At 46.3% G+C, this 16,980-nt stretch overlaps 1 protein-coding gene across 2 annotated transcripts in view; it reads left to right on the forward strand.

The window, feature by feature from the left end:
- Positions 1-2,974: 2,974 nt before the first annotated feature.
- The window catches only part of KPNA1 (karyopherin subunit alpha 1), a 34,253-nt gene continuing 20,247 nt past the window's right edge, over positions 2,975-16,980 (forward strand). Inside the window, exons 1-2 of one of the 2 annotated variants that reach the window (XM_044284126.1) lie at positions 2,975-3,132; positions 16,469-16,602. In XM_044284126.1, coding sequence (XP_044140061.1) covers positions 16,474-16,602 — 129 coding nt within the window. In that variant the 5' untranslated portion in view covers positions 2,975-3,132; positions 16,469-16,473. Of the gene's footprint in view, positions 3,133-14,211; positions 14,366-16,468; positions 16,603-16,980 lie in introns of those variants that run through there. The other variant, XM_044284127.1, reaches the window with a different exon arrangement.

Genomic DNA, 16,980 nt, shown 5'->3' on the forward strand with positions numbered 1-16,980 from the left:
AGCCTCGAATATGAGTGGCAGATAGATGGGAAAGGTTCATCTCTGCCCACCGAAGAATTACCCCGATCTCTGACAGAAGGGGCAATGATCTTGTGCCTCCCTGCTTGTTTATATAGAGAACCGCAGTCATATTGTCTGACTGGACTTTCACTGCCTTGCCCCGAATCTGAGGGGCGAAGTGAAGGAGGGCTAGCCGGATAGCTCGCATCTCGCGAAGATTGGAAGAAAGATGCCGCTCCAGAGGAGACCAAGATCCCTGTACTGGGGATCCGTCCAGGTGAGCGCCCCAGCCTACAAGGGACGCGTCGGTAATCAATATGACCCAAAAAAACAAACAACTTTCTCATCCGTTTTATTAAAATCTAACCACAAACCACCCCCCGGAAAGCGAGGAACATACGAGGAGCGGCTGCCGCCGCCATCACCACACGTCGGGGAGGACACTAGTCTCATGTACAGTTTCCGTGTGAATTTCCAATTCGGCATCATGTCAGTGGTTTTAGCTGCAGATTTCACCTCTAAGATAATGGAGAGGTCTCCTGTGTCCATGCACCGCAGCGCTAAGATAACGGAGAGGACGCCTGTGCGCATGCACCGCAGCGCTAAGATAACGGAGAGGTCTCCTGTGTGCATGCACCGCAGCGCTAAGATAACGGAGAGGACTCCTGTGTGCATGCACCGCAGCGCTAAGATAACGGAGAGGACTCCTGTGCGCATGCACCGCAGCGCTAAGATAACGGAGAGGTCTCCTGTGTGCATGCACCGCAGCGCTAAGATAACGGAGAGGACTCCTGTGTGCATGCACCGCAGCGCTAAGATAATGGAGAGGTCTCCTGTGCGCATGCACCGCAGCGCTAAGATTACGGAGAGGTCTCCTGTGTCCATGCACCGCAGCGCTAAGATAACGGAGAGGTCTCCTGTGTCCATGCACCGCAGCGCTAAGATAACGGAGAGGTCTCCTGTGTCCATGCACCGCAGCACTAAGATAACGGAGAGGACTCCTGTGTGCATGCACTGCAGCGCTAAGATTACGGAGAGGTCTCCTGTGTCCATGCACCGCAGCGCTAAGATAACGGAGAGGTCTCCTGTGTCCATGCACCGCAGCGCTAAGATAACGGAGAGGTCTCCTGTGTCCATGCACCGCAGCGCTAAGATAACGGAGAGGTCTCCTGTGTCCATGCACCGCAGCGCTAAGATAACGGAGAGGTCTCCTGTGTCCATGCACCGCAGCGCTAAGATAACGGAGAGGTCTCCTGTGTCCATGCACCGCAGCGCTAAGATAACGGAGAGGTCTCCTGTGTCCATGCACCGCAGCGCTAAGATAACGGAGAGGTCTCCTGTGTCCATGCACCGCAGCGCTAAGATTACGGAGAGGTCTCCTGTGTCAATGCACCGCAGCGCTAAGATAACGGAGAGGTCTCCTGTGTCCATGCACCGCAGCGCTAAGATAACGGAGAGGTCTCCTGTGTCCATGCACCGCAGCACTAAGATAACGGAGAGGACTCCTGTGTGCATGCACTGCAGCGCTAAGATAACGGAGAGGACTCCTGTGTCCATGCACCGCAGCACTAAGATAATGGAGAGGACTCCTGTGTCCATGCACTGCAGCGCTAAGATAATGGAGAGGACTCTTGTGTCCATGCACCGCAGTGCTAAGATAATGGAGAGGACTCCTGTGTCCATGCACCGCAGTGCTAAGATAATGGAGAGGACTCTTGTGTCCATGCACCGCAGCGCTAAGATAATGGAGAGGACTCTTGTGTCCATGCACCGCAGCGCTAAGATAACGGAGAGGTCTCCTGTGTCCATGCACCGCAGCACTAAGATAATGGAGAGGACTCCTGTGTCCATGCACCGCAGCGCTAAGATAACAGAGAGGACTCCTGTGTCCATGCACCGCAGCACTAAGATAATGGAGAGGACTCCTGTGTCCATGCACTGCAGCGCTAAGATAATGGAGAGGACTCTTGTGTCCATGCACTGCAGCGCTAAGATAATGGAGAGGTCTCCTGTGTCCATGCACCGCAGCGCTATGATAATGGAGAGGACCCCTCTGTGCACCGCAGCGCTAAGATAATGGAGAGGACTCCTCTGCGCATGCACCGCAGTGCGGACTGTGTATTTCAGTGCAGCTCTGAGCACCGACAGTGGAAGAACTGAGGGCAGTAGGAAATAAAGATCTGGACCTCTCATCTATAGGACTACTGACCGCAAATAACAGTCCAAGATCCCGGTGACAGATAAATCCGTGATCTGAAGCCCCCTGTAAGGCCGGATCTTTCATTTATTCCTGCGCAGGCGCCGCTCCTGGATCTCGCTCACCATCACTGAAGTGTGAACAATGGGTTGGGGGCGGCTGTGCGCTCACCAGGTACAGCGGGGGCTGTAATAACCTGCGGGGTCCGAGACGACTATTTAATGAAGAAACTAAAACTGAAAAAAAGTCCCTAAGCATCAGCAACCCTATAAATACAGTCCCATGTAAATAACATATCCACCAACATACAGTCCCATGTAAACATAACTACCCTCCCTTCAGCCCCTCCAACAAACAGTCCCATGTAAATAAGATCACTCCTACCCTTCAGCCCCTCCAACATACAGTCCCATTCAAATAACATCTCTTCCCTCCATTTAGTCCCATGTAAATATAATTATTTCCTCCCTCCAACATACAGTCCCATGTAAAAAACAAAACAAAAACATCTCTCCCTCCAATATACAGTCAGTCCCACGTAAATAACATTTCTCCCCTCCCCATTCTTGGTCCCGTTCACACAACACCCGCTCCTCCATCCACTAGATGTCGAGACTCCGCCTCTTCCTGTGACATCATATTCACCAGGAGCAACTACATTCTAGTGACGACTACGAACTACAGATGGAGCACCAAGATGGCGGCCTCTACGGAAGCCGAGGAGGGTTAGGGAGCGTGTCCTGCGCCTGTCATTAGACGAGCCCTTACCAGAAGCGTCCAAGGGGTTCGGCAATTGCGCATGCGCCTTCTCCTCACACGCAGGGCTAATACCGGCTGCGACGGCGAGGGCCTGACACCGGCGAGAGCGGAGACACCGGAGCTCAGCGGAACAGCGACAGCCCAGGAGCGCTCATAGGAGAGACACAAGGCGGCAGGTGAGAGGCAGAGGCGTCGGCCGGGCCCCGGGGGCCCTCAGCTGCTCACCCCCTACCCCCCTTATATTACAGTGTTATAATGTACAGGACGGAGAGCGCTGTTATAATGTGACGTCACCGGCTGTCAGACGGGTCAGCTGACCTGCACTGGATTATTATATCATTCTACTGGAGTTCATAGGTCTCTATAGATTATAATCACCTGTCTGATCCCGCCCCCTCATCATTATTATTATCAGTCACATGATATTCGCAGCCGACACCGCTGGGCGCAATATTATTTTTTACAATATTATTTTATATAATATTTTATTTTTTCCAAATTTTTCAGTAAAATCCCCAAATTTGTCCAAAAGCAGGGACTGCAATGAATAACCGGTGCGGTGAGGACGTGCCCGTCTAATCATGTGACCGCAGCAGCCAATCGCAGGCAGTGATAGCCGCATGTACGACACTAAACCGGCGGGAGTGGCTGCATTGAGCAGTGGGGTTCCCCTTTTAAAAAAATTAAAAATAAATTGCTACCTTAAAGGGGCTCTCCAACTGATCCTCAGGATAGATCTGCGATATCAGATCAGCGCAGGTCTGACTCCCGGCACCAGGCGTTAATACAGAAGCACAAATCTTGCTACAAAAGCTCTGATTGGATGAAAATGTCACTGAAGCCCCGCCCCTGAGGAGCTAAAAAGCATATTTATGAGGAAGGAGTTGAATTGGTTGGCGCCCCCACGGATCAGCTTACCAAGAAGAGCGCTGTCTATTAAATAGAGGCCACATGTGGTATGGCGGCCCAGAACCACTCACTTGAAGCTGCAGATGGGTCATGTGACTGATGAACATGACATCACTGGCCACAGCCTTGTCAAACAGCTGATCAATTGGGGATCTAGGAGCCAGACCCCCTTCAGTCTGGTTCCCTCCTTCCTTGCTCTCTGTTTTATGGGTCGCCTAGGGATTGTAGCTTCTTTAGATTCTGAAATATTCCTTTTAGCTCCTCGGGGGCGGGGCTTCAAAGAGTATATTTCTAATCGGAGTTCAGTATTTCCTGCTTCTACAGCAGCAGATCTCATGATCACTATAAAAACAGTCACATGTGGGAAACCTACGACCTCCGCACACCCAGCGGGTGGTTTATTTCTGCAGAGATAAGCGGCATCAGTTGTGTCTGCCGCCGCTGATCTCCTCCACTGAGGGAATTATTGAGCCGAGGATTGTTGCACCAAAAAGTCTGATTAAAAAATATATATATTTTATCGCACCATGTGACCCCCCCCCCCCCCCCCCACCCAAAGATGTGACCGCTGAGAACCTGTCCTTATACCCAGAGAGCGGCGAGCGTGACGGAAATAACCTCAAGTCTCCACGAGTGGCCCTGACACTGAGGAGTAACATCCAGTACATCACCGCGAACGAGTAACTGATGATGTCACTGCCTAGCAACACAACACCATGCTATATATACCACAACAGTATTATAGTAGTTATATTCTTGTACATAGGGGGCAGTATTATAGTAGTTATATTCTTCTACATAGGAGCAGTATTATAGTAGTTATATTCTTGTACATAGGAGGCAGTATTATAGTAGTTATATTCTTGTACATAGGAGCAGTATTATAGTAGTTATATTCTTGTACATAGGAGAAGTATTATAGTAGTTATATTCTTGTACATAGGAGGCAGTATTATAGTAGTTATATTCTTGTACATAGGAAACAGTATTATAGTAGTTATATTCTTGTACATAGGAAACAGTATTATAGTAATTATATTCTTGTACATAGGAGCAGTATTATAGTAGTTATATTCTTGTACATAGGAGGCAGTATTATAGTAGTTATATTCTTGTACATAGGAAACAGTATTATAGTAGTTATATTCTTGTACATAGGAAACAGTATTATAGTAATTATATTCTTGTACATAGGAGCAGTATTATAGTAGTTATATTCTTGTACATAGGAGGCAGTATTATAGTAGTTATATTCTTGTACATAGGGGCAGTATTATAGTAGTTATATTCTTGTACATAGGAAACAGTATTATAGTAGTTATATTCTTGTACATAGGAAACAGTATTATAGTAATTATATTCTTGTACATAGGAGCAGTATTATAGTAGTTATATTCTTGTACATAGGAGGCAGTATTATAGTAGTTATATTCTTGTACATAGGAAACAGTATTATAGTAGTTATATTCTTGTACATAGGAAACAGTATTATAGTAATTATATTCTTGTACATAGGAAACAGTATTATAGTAGTTATATTCTTGTACATAGGAGGCAGTATTATAGTAGTTATATTCTTGTACATAGGGGCAGTATTATAGTAGTTTAATACTGCTCCTATGTACAGGAATATAACTACTATAATACTGCCCCTATGTACAAGAATATAACTACTATAATACTGCTCCTATGTACAGGAATATAACTACTATAATACTGCTCCTATGTACAAGAATATAACTGCTATAATACTGCTCCTATGTACAAGAATATAACTACTATAATACTGCTCCTATCTACAAGAATATAACTACTATAATACTGCTCCTATGTACAGGAATATAACTACTATAATACTGCTCCTATGTACAGGAATATAACTACTATAATACTGCTCCTATGTACAAGGATATAACTACTATAATACTGCCTCCTATGTACAAGACTATAACTACTATAATACTGCTCCTATGTATAAGAATATAACTACTATAATACTGCTCCCATGTACAGGAATATAACTACTATAATACTGCCTCCTATGTACAAGAATATAACTACTATAATACTGCTCCTATGTACAAGAATATAACTATAATACTGCTCCTATGTACAGGAATATTAGTTATATCCTTGTACATAGGAGCAGTATTATAGTAGTTATATTCCTGTACATAGGAGCAGTATTATAGTAGTTATATTCTTGTACATAGGAACAGTATTATAGTAGTTATATTCTTAACCAAAACTCTTTTTATTGAGAGTGCATACGGTCTTGTCCACAAAATGCGTATCAATATAAAGCCATTCGCAGATGGCAGCAGTATAATGGGTGCCAATATTCTCACAGACCATGTCAGATCTACTAACATAGTGAGTATAAACAATTTAGTAACAACGAATGAAAGAAAAGACACAGACAAGATTGGAGGGTGGGGGGTTGGGAGAAGGGGTAGAATTGGGTGGGTAGAGGAGGAGAGGGAGTTCTTCCAATTCACTCGGGATTACGGTACTTCTCCCACGGTCGCCACAGTTTGAGAAATTTGGGACGTGTGCGAGTTTCCCAATGGGCTAATTCCTCAAATCTAAACAGTTGATCTGTTTTCTCGGTCCACATTAACATTGAGGGTGGTGAGTCATTCTTCCAGAGAAGGGGTACCAACAAACGCGCTGCAGTAAGAAGCATGGTCGGGAGGTCAGCTTTGGCAGGAGTAAGGGAATCGTTGGGACACCAGAGGAGTACTAGTTTTGCATCCAGACGTACCTCAGAGGCGCATATCCGGTTAATTGTGTTCTCTATTTGAGACCAAAAGGGGCGAATTTTACTACAAGACCACCATATATGTGACAAAGAGCCGACCTCTGTTCCACACCTCCAGCACTGCGATGGAATGTCAGGGTTGAGCCTATGTAGGAATTCTGGCGTTTTGTACCAGCGGGTCAGTAACTTGTAGGAATTCTCCTGAATTTTGATGCATCGGTTGAAGCCATGTGAATGGGCTAAGATAAAGGCCTTCTCCGGCTCAGTCAGTTGGATTGTGAGCTCCTTTTCCCAGGCAGACATAAAGTGCAGTGCTGGAGGAGCAGAAGAGAGCAGCTCCCTGTAGAGTGTCGAGAGGGGCTTTTTCGGTAACTCGGGAACACAGAGCTTCTTCTCTAGCCAAGTAGGTGTATCATCAGTGGGGGAAGGTAGCTTGAGGGCTTTAACATCTCGGCTAAAGGCCCCAATAGAAAGGAAGGAGAGGGCTTTAACCTTTGGCAGAACCAGAATCTTGTCCCATGCCAAGTCCCCAGACGTGGAAGCTATATCTTGTAAGGTAAGGTCAGATAGTATGCTCCAGACTCCGGAGGGTCTGAGTATATCGGGGTGGATATAGTTCTGTAGTAGATGTAGGGGGAGGTGGATATTAGGAAATCTGATGTCTCGGGATTTATACAGTTTGGCCCATTCCACCAACATACCTTTCCAAATGGGAGAGGCAAACGCGTTATTCGGGGTGCATGTGCGGATTCCCCATAGGATAAGTCCTTCTTTGTAGGTGAGAAGAGCACGTTCCAGCTGTACGCAAAGATTCGGGGGTTGGCGTGAGAGGAGAGAAAAGCACCTGTTCAGGAGCGACGCTGTGTAATAAGTTTGGATGTCGGGCATACCAAAGCCCCCAAATCTCTTTTCTCTTGTCAATATTGAGTACGCTATCCTAGAGGACTTGCCCGCCCACATGAACAAAGAGAACACACGGCGTATTTCCATAAAAAAGGAGCGGGGTAGCCAAATTGGTAGTGTCTGAATTAAATATAGAAGTTTGGGTACAATGAAGGCTTTAAGGAAGTTCTTCCTTCCCATCCAGGAGATGAAGGGGAGTTTAAGGGACTGTAGATGTGTTCTAATATCTTTGAGTAGGGGGCCATAATTCAGACTAAATAGGTCATCTTGGTTAGCCGAGATTCGTATCCCTAGAAACTTAATATCACGGGGGGCCCAAGCAAAGGAGGTGGCGCGTTTAAGGTCCTTGACTACATATGATTTGCATGAAACATTCAGGGCCATGGATTTGCTATAATTAATCTTGAAGTTAGATATCCACCCGAACTCTTCGAACAGATAGTGGAGCCGAGGGAAAGAAATCGTGGGGTTGGTGGTCATAATCAATAGATCATCGGCAAATGCCGCGGTGGTATGCATACAAGAGCCCATCTTGATGCCTTCAATTGCGGGGTCTTGTCTAATCTTGCATAGCAGCGTTTCCATAACTATGACAAAAAGGGACGGGGAGAGGGGGCATCCCTGTCTAGTGCCATTGGATATGGCAAAGGCAGGGGAAAGAGTGCCGTTGACTTTGACTCTGGCAGAGGGGGACGAGTATAAAGAGAAAATAGCCGCGATAAACTGATCAGGGAAGCCAAATTTTGACAGTGCCGCAGACATGTACTGCCAACTGACCCTGTCAAAGGCCTTTTCCGCGTCTGTACTGAGCAAGGCTAGCGGAGTTGAAGTGCTCCGTGCCCAATTCATGAGGTGAAGGAGGCGGACGGTATTTTCGTTCCCCTGTCTGCCAGAGACAAACCCCACCTGCTCCCTATGGATGATATCGGGGAGAATCCGCTGAATTCGCTGAGCCAATATCTTAGCCCACCACTTTACGTCCGTGTTAAGGAGGGAGATTGGGCGATAACTACCACAATTTAGAGGATCTTTGTTCTCTTTATGAATAATCGTAATGTGGGCCGAAAGCGATTGGGGGGGGGAGGTGGCCACCGTTCAGAAGGTGGTTACACATGGAGCGGAAGTGGGGGACTAGGACCTCTTGAAAATTTTTATAATACGTAATGGAGAAGCCATCAGGTCCAGGGCTCTTCCCTGAAGGAATAGAGGCCAGTACCTTCCGCGCTTCAGTATCTGTTATTGGGGCTACTAGTTGAGTTGACTGGGATTGGGTGATATTAGGGAGATGTAAGGATGAAATAAATTTTTCCGTGGCGTCCGTGAGGGTATTGAGCGACTGATTCGAGGGGGGTGGAAGATTGTAGAGCTCCGTATAAAAGGTGCTAAAGGCCATCGCAATGTCAGGGGTGGACTTCAGGTGAGTTCCTTTAGCATCTTTGATAGCAGAGATAAAAGAATCAGAATGTTGTTTTTTAACCAGCGCTGCCATAAGTTTGTTCCCCTTATCGCCATGAGCGTACGATTTAAATCTAGAGCGTAAGAGCAGTTTGGCTGATGTAACATTTAGTAAGTTCTTAAGCTTAGTTCTGGCATTACTAAGTTCAGTGGCACAACTAAGCGCCTGTGATTGTTTGTGGGTAAGTTCGAGCGACTCAATTTGGGACATAAGGGTGGCAATGGCTTGAGCACGTTGTTTTTTAACATGGGAGCCGAGGGCGATAAGTTCACCTCGGATCACCGCTTTATGGGTCTCCCATACAATCGGTGGCGAGGGAGGTGTGGGACCTGCGTTATTCCGTTGGAAGAACTCTGTCAGAGAGGAAGCTAGCTTCTGGGAGTTGGCTTGATCTAATATGAGGGTGTCATTGAGGCGCCAATTCCATTCCCTTTTTGGAAGAGAGGTCAAGGTGAAATGTATAAAAATTGGGGAGTGATCTGACAAAGTAATATTACCTATTTTGGCGTGTAGGAGCAGTTGGGCATGTTTGGAGGATAAGAAGAGGTGATCCAGTCTATGGTATGAGGACTTGGCATGGGAAAAGAAGGTATAATCCCTACCAGAGGGGTTTAGAGTGCGCCATGTGTCAAACACACCTAATTTTTTCAGGGCCAATTTCAAACGCCTCAAACGTATGTGCGTAATAGCTGACTTCCCGGAGGAGGAGTCTAAGCTAGGATCAAGGGAAACATTAAAATCTCCCCCTAAAATTACAATGCCCTCCTTGGAGGATAGGAGCGTGAGGGTCTGAATCAGCCATTGGACCTGTCCCCTATTTGGAGCGTAGACGTTAGCCAGTGTGATCTGGGTGTCAGCAATTACGCCCTTCACAAACAAGTACCTACCATCCGGGTCTGAGGAAGAAGCCGAGACTACGAAGGGTAGTTGCTTGTGAATAGCTATGCTAACACCTCTGCTAGCCGAGCTATGCGTGCTGTGGTACCATTGTGAGAATTTTTTGGGTGGAAGATTAGGTATCTTACCCGACCGGAAGTGGGTCTCTTGGAAGAATGCTATGGAGACTTTGTCTTTCTGCAGTAGAGATAGGATTTGCGACCTCTTACATGGCTCATTCAGACCTCTCACGTTGAAAGAGGAAACTATGACTTCAGCCATCTCCGGGCGGTGGTTGGGTACATTGCATGTCATCAGTGGTAGACCAATCAAGCGTGGAAGAAGGAGGGAAAGACACAGTAGGAGAAGGGAAGACACAGACAAAATGAACAAAACTTCTGCAAATAAAATAACAGAAAGTAAAATGCAAAAACCAGCATAAAACACAGAAAAATGAAAGCTCCACAGGGCGCCCGGTGGTGAAACGATCCATTTGCATAACGGCGGACAGCCGGGATCTACCGGGCGGGGGGTCTCGTGGAGCCCTTAGGGGCCAGAAGGAGGCCATCAGGGGGTAGGGTCGTGAACCGGGTTAGACGCTGGTTAAACCCCAGCTTCTCGGGGGGAGGAGGGAAAAGTAATGCGAACCATAAAACGTAGCATAAACAAGGTCCCAAAGAGAACGAAAAGGGAAAGTCTCTTTCGTGCTGTAACAAGGGACGTCATCTGGGTGACATCAGGGGTCACAGGCCGGGTGACCAGCGAAGGCAGTGCCCTTTTATTGGGCTGTAGAGTTGATTCGTGTCCCATATGCGACATATCATCTCAGCGGTGCGGAGGAAACTCGGAAGTGGCGGGGAGATGGCGTTCCCGGTTAGGTCTGGTAGCTTTACCCGAGGTGGCAGTATTCCACTGGTCCGAGCTTGGAGGCGAGGGTATCGGCACTCCCTGATCGGCAGGCATCCAGGACGGTATCTCCAGCGGTGAAATACCCAGGTGAACCCAGGCAGCGTTTAGATCCTGAGGGGAGCGTATAGTAATCTGTCTCCCGTTCTTCATAACGGCCAGGCCGAATGGGTAAAGCCATCTGAACTGGATGGCAGAGGCCTTGAGAGCTTCTAGGAGTGGCCGGAGAATTCGGCGTTTCGCCAGCGTAGTAGGAGCCAGGTCTTGAAAAAACAAGATCGGTGTGCCTTCAAATCCCAAGCGGTCTGCTTCTCTACTTGCCTTTAGCAGAGCCGCAGTGTCCACAAAACTTAGAAGGCCACAAACAACATCTCTCGGCGGCTCAGAGCCTTTAGGTTTAGGTCTCAAAGCTCTGTGTATCCTCTCAATTGTGATTTTCGCAGCTCTGTCCGTTCCCAAAAGATTCGCAAAAATTTCCAGAGCTTCCGATGCGAATGATTCAGGCAGGCCCCGGATGCGAATATTTCGCCTGCGGCTGCGATTTTCTTGATCCTCGATGCGCAGCAAAGCATCATTAAGGAAGTCTTTTTGCGAATTTAATACTGCGCATATTTCTCCCTCGTGGCGAATAATCGCATCATGCGAATTTTCTAAGTCCGCCACCCGCTGCCCCATGCTGCGCAGATCTACCTTGATCTCTGCTAGGTCTTGTCTCAGGGGAGCCAGAGCGGCGTCCAGGACCTCCCGAAGTGCTGTCTTAGATAAAGTACCACTCCGTTTTCGGGCTTTGTAATCCGAGATGTCAGAAGCGCTTCCTGCTTCAGAATAGTCTTCTCCCTCAGAATGCTGAGAGGCAGCCGGCGCCATCTTGGGGGTCTCAGCTCCACGGGCCTTGGGCTGCTTTTTCAGGTATTGCTCCATGTCTGGCTGCTTGGAGCGGACCCGGGTGGTCTCTAAAGGGTCCTTGCTGCGGTCTCTCCCCGTTTTGACCATTTGTGCAGGTAAAAAAGTGCTTTTAATGGGGTTAATCACCAGCTAGCCGGAGGAGCTCAGCAACAGGCAGCCATCCAGGAAGGCAGCCAAGCTCCGCCCCCTAGTAGTTATATTCTTGTACATAGGAGCAGTATTATAGTAGTTATATTCTTGTACATAGGGGCAGTATTATAGTAGTTATATTCTTGTACATAGGAGCAGTATTATAGTAGTTATATTCTTGTACATAGGAGCAGTATTATAGTAGTTATATTCTTGTACATAGGAGCAGTATTATAGTAGTTATATTCTTGTACATAGGAGGCAGTATTATAGTAGTTATATCCTTGTACATAGGAGCAGTATTATAGTAGTTATATTCTTGTACATAGGAGCAGTATTATAGTAGTTATATTCTTGTACATAGGAGCAGTATTATAGTAGTTATATTCTTGTACATAGGAGCAGTATTATAGTAGTTATATTCCTGTACATAGGAGCAGTATTATAGTAGTTATATTCTTGTACATAGGAGCAGTATTATAGTAGTTATATTCTTGTACATAGGAGCAGTATTATAGTAGTTATATTCTTGTACATAGGAGCAGTATTATAGTAGTTATATTCTTGTACATAGGAGGCAGTATTATAGTAGTTATATTCCTGTACATAGGAGCAGTATTATAGTAGTTATATTCTTGTAGATAGGAGCAGTATTATAGTAGTTATATTCTTGTACATAGGAGCAGTATTATAGTAGTTATATTCTTGTACATAGGAGGCAGTATTATAGCAGTTATATTCTTGTACATAGGAGCAGTATTATAGTAGTTATATTCTTGTACATAGGAGCAGTATTATAGTAGTTATATTCTTGTACATAGGAGGCAGTATTATAGCAGTTATATCCTTGTACATAGGAACAGTATTATAGTAGTTATATTCTTGTACATAGGAGGCAGTATTATAGTAGTTATATTCTTGTACATAGGAGGCAGTATTATAGTAGTTATATTCTTGTACATAGGAGCAGTATTATAGCAGTTATATTCTTGTACATAGGAGGCAGTATTATAGTAGTTATATTCTTGTACATAGGAGGCAGTATTATAGCAGTTATATTCTTGTACATAGGAGCAGTATTATAGCAGTTATATTCTTGTACATAGGAGCAGTATTATAGTAGTTATATTCTTGTACATAGGAGCAGTATTATAGTAGTTATATTCTTGTACATAGGAGGCAGTATTATAGCAGTTATATCCTTGTACATAGGAACAGTATTATAGTAGTTATATTCTTGTACATAGGAGGCAGTATTATAGTAGTTATATTCTTGTACATAGGAGGCAGTATTATAGTAGTTATATTCTTGTACATAGGAGCAGTATTATAGTAGTTATATTCTTGTACATAGGAGCAGTATTATAGCAGTTATATTCTTGTACATAGGAGGCAGTATTATAGTAGTTATATTCTTGTACATAGGAGGCAGTATTATAGCAGTTATATTCTTGTACATAGGAGCAGTATTATAGCAGTTATATTCTTGTACATAGGAGCAGTATTATAGTAGTTATATTCTTGTACATAGGAGCAGTATTATAGCAGTTATATTCTTGTACATAGGAGCAGTATTATAGTAGTTATATTCTTGTACATAGGAGCAGTATTATAGTAGTTATATTCTTGTACATAGGAGGCAGTATTATAGCAGTTATATCCTTGTACATAGGAACAGTATTATAGTAGTTATATTCTTGTACATAGGAGGCAGTATTATAGTAGTTATATTCTTGTACATAGGAGCAGTATTATAGCAGTTATATCCTTGTACATAGGAACAGTATTATAGTAGTTATATTCTTGTACATAGGAGGCAGTATTATAGTAGTTATATTCTTGTACATAGGAGCAGTATTATAGTAGTTATATTCTTGTACATAGGAGCAGTATTATAGCAGTTATATTCTTGTACATAGGAGGCAGTATTATAGTAGTTATATTCTTGTACATAGGAGGCAGTATTATAGCAGTTATATTCTTGTACATAGGAGCAGTATTATAGCAGTTATATTCTTGTACATAGGAGCAGTATTATAGTAGTTATATTCTTGTACATAGGAGCAGTATTATAGCAGTTATATTCTTGTACATAGGAGCAGTATTATAGCAGTTATATTCTTGTACATAGGAGCAGTATTATAGCAGTTATATTCTTGTACATAGGAGCAGTATTATAGTAGTTATAGTCTTGTACATAGGAGGCAGTATTATAGTAGTTATACCCCTCTATATGGGAGCAGTGTAACAGCGGTTGTTCCCATGTGTCGGGTTATCTTTTGCTCTCAGGCTCTTATCTGGCGGTGACGGTCTTGCCCTCTGTTCTGGGTGCGGCTGTCTCTTGCTCTCTGATCTCCTCCGTACCCGGATGTTTCCCGGCTTTAGCTCTGTGTAGTTTTCGGGTTTCCGGGGGAAGCCTTCGCCTTGTGACTTCAGCGCTGATCTCTGGTACATGGAGTAAATCCTGGAGCGATGCGGATTCCCCGTGGAGCGGCGCACACATCCTGGTGTCTTCTGATTCCTGGTGCAGGGGCCCCGCTGTCTCTTCAGCCCACGTTATAAAGTGAGATCTGTGTAAACTCGGCTAATCCCCGGGAGTCTCTTCCATCTGTCACTGACTGCGCTGTCTTATCCCCCCCCCCCCCATAGTCACACCGCCATACGACCAAATATCAAATAGTCTTCTGCGGTCTCTGTGCCGTGTTCATGAGCGGCTGCAGACTGGATATGAAATGAGTTCCCCTCTTATGTCACCGCTCTGACCAGTGGCTAATGGAGTTCGAGTTAAGTCTGAAATCCTCAGCTTCCTCATAAAATGCTCATATTGCTGCTCTCTCCTTGCTCCATGCTTTACACTGCAGCTCTACTTGTTCAGTATAAGCAAAGGCTCTGCAGAAATTCACTTTTAATTCTGGATTTATGTTCATGAACCAGAGAGAACAGGATGAACAAAGACATGGGATCATGAGAGGTCACTGTAAAATGGAGTATCAATAGGAAGATGAATCCCTGATGAAAATTAAATCTAGGGGGTCTGAGGGGGATTGTACATGTAGATGAACCATCCTTCAGAGGGAATATATGGGGCTGGCCCAGGTGATGGTATGAGGGCCGCTCCGTACCGTCTCCTATACCAGGGCCGGGCCATAGCAATGAAAGAATCTGTGTTTTACAGGAAACCAAAACCCAGTAAAAACCCGTAATTTCTCTGAATGACCATTAAAATGAGAAAGCTGCATAGACTCCTATTGAGCTGCCTGTAGACCGCCCTCTAGTGGTGACACCCGGTAGATGAGATTGTTCATGTCTTTGTGAATAAGGAGCCGTACAGGGGACCAGTTCCAGCAGAGCTATTGAAATGCAGATGAGGAGTCTCTCCAGTCATGTTCTTTAAATGTGGATGATGAGAGATGTAGTTCAGTGTAAAGCATTCACGGTAAAACATCTGGTGAGGACTGCAGCGACTACCCCCCCGGTGTCTGTCATGGAAGCTGCAGCGTCCCAGCCATTCCCCCCCAGCCAAGCAAGAAAGCTGTTGGCCAAATGATAATATATATGGCGGACTGTATAGTGGAGGTGGCAGGGCGGTGGTCCGGGCCCACACCGGGTGAGAGCTACCGCCTCCTACATAATAATATATATGGCGGGCTGTATAGTGGAGGTGGCAGGGCGGTGGTCCGGGCCCACACCGGATGAGAGCAGCTGCCTCCTACATAATAAGATAAATGGCGGACTGTATAGTGGAGGTGGCAGGGCGGTGGTCCGGGCCTGCACTGTGTGAGAGCAGCAGCCTCCTACATAATAAGATATATGGCGGACTGTATAGTGGAGGTGGCAGGGCGGTGGTCCGGGCCCGCACCGGGTGAGAGCAGCTGCCTCCTACATAATAAGATAAATGGCGGACTGTATAGTGGAGGTGGCAGGGCGGTGGTCCGGGCCTGCACTGTGTGAGAGCAGCAGCCTCCTACATAATAAGATATATGGCGGACTGTATAGTGGAGGTGGCAGGGCGGTGGTCCGGGCCTGCACTGTGTGAGAGCAGCTGCCTCCTACATAAGATATATGGCGGACTGTATAGTGGAGGTGGCAGGGCGGTGGTCCAGGCCTGCACCTGGTGAGAGCAGCCGCCTCCTACATAATAAGATATATGGCGGACTGTATAGTGGAGGTGGCAGGGCGGTGGTCCGGGCCCACACCGGGTGAGAGCAGCCGCCTCCTACATAATAAGATATATGGCGGACTGTATAGTGGAGGTGGCAGGGCGGTGGTCCAGGCCTGCACCTGGTGAGAGCAGCCGCCTCCTACATAATAAGATATATGGCGGACTGTATAGTGGAGGTGGCAGGGCGGTGGTCCGGGCCCACACCGGGTGAGAGCAGCCGCCTCCTACATGATAAGATATATGGCGGACTGTATAGTGGAGGTGGCAGTGCGGTGGTCCGGGCCCACACCGGGTGAGAGCAGACGCCTCCTACATAAGATATATGGCGGACTGTATAGTGGAGGTAGCAGGGCGGTGGTCCGGGCCTGCACTGGGTGAGAGCAGCCGCCTCCTACATAAGATATATGGCGGACTGTATAGTGGAGGTGGCAGGGCGGTGGTCCGGGCCTGCACCAGGTGAGGGCAGTGGGCGGCCATTTATTCTGCTTCTCCCCTTGTTTTCAGTTAACATGACGAGCTCAGGAAAGGAGAACTCTCGGCTCAAGAGCTACAAGAACAAGTCTCTGAACCCGGACGAGATGCGGCGAAGGCGAGAAGAGGAGGGGCTACAGCTGCGCAAACAGAAGAGAGAGGAGCAGGTGGGTGGCGGGGGGTTCCGGGAGTTGGGGGGGGGGGGGGGGGAGGGGCTTTTTCTTATGTTGTATAATAAGTTTTATAGTTAAAAGGGTTGTTATGATTACTAAAACATGGCTGCTGTCCTTAAAACAGCGCCACACCCGTCCGCAGGTCGTGCATGGTACTGCACTAGAGATGAGCGAATCAATTTGTCCCAACAACAAGAGTTCTACACCCGCGAGGGGCAGTTCCTGCTGCTGGAGAAGCTTCCCCTTCACTTGATTGACAGGGACGGAAATCTTGCTCGGGCCTGACTATCTAGCGCCTGCATTGCTGCTCCAAGTAACAGTGCAAGCGCGAAGGCTCACAGCAAAACGGTTCATGCCCCTGTACCTGGAACT

This window comes from Bufo gargarizans, chromosome 3 (genome assembly GCF_014858855.1).
Source record: "Bufo gargarizans isolate SCDJY-AF-19 chromosome 3, ASM1485885v1, whole genome shotgun sequence".
NCBI classification, from domain to species: domain Eukaryota; kingdom Metazoa; phylum Chordata; class Amphibia; order Anura; family Bufonidae; genus Bufo; species Bufo gargarizans.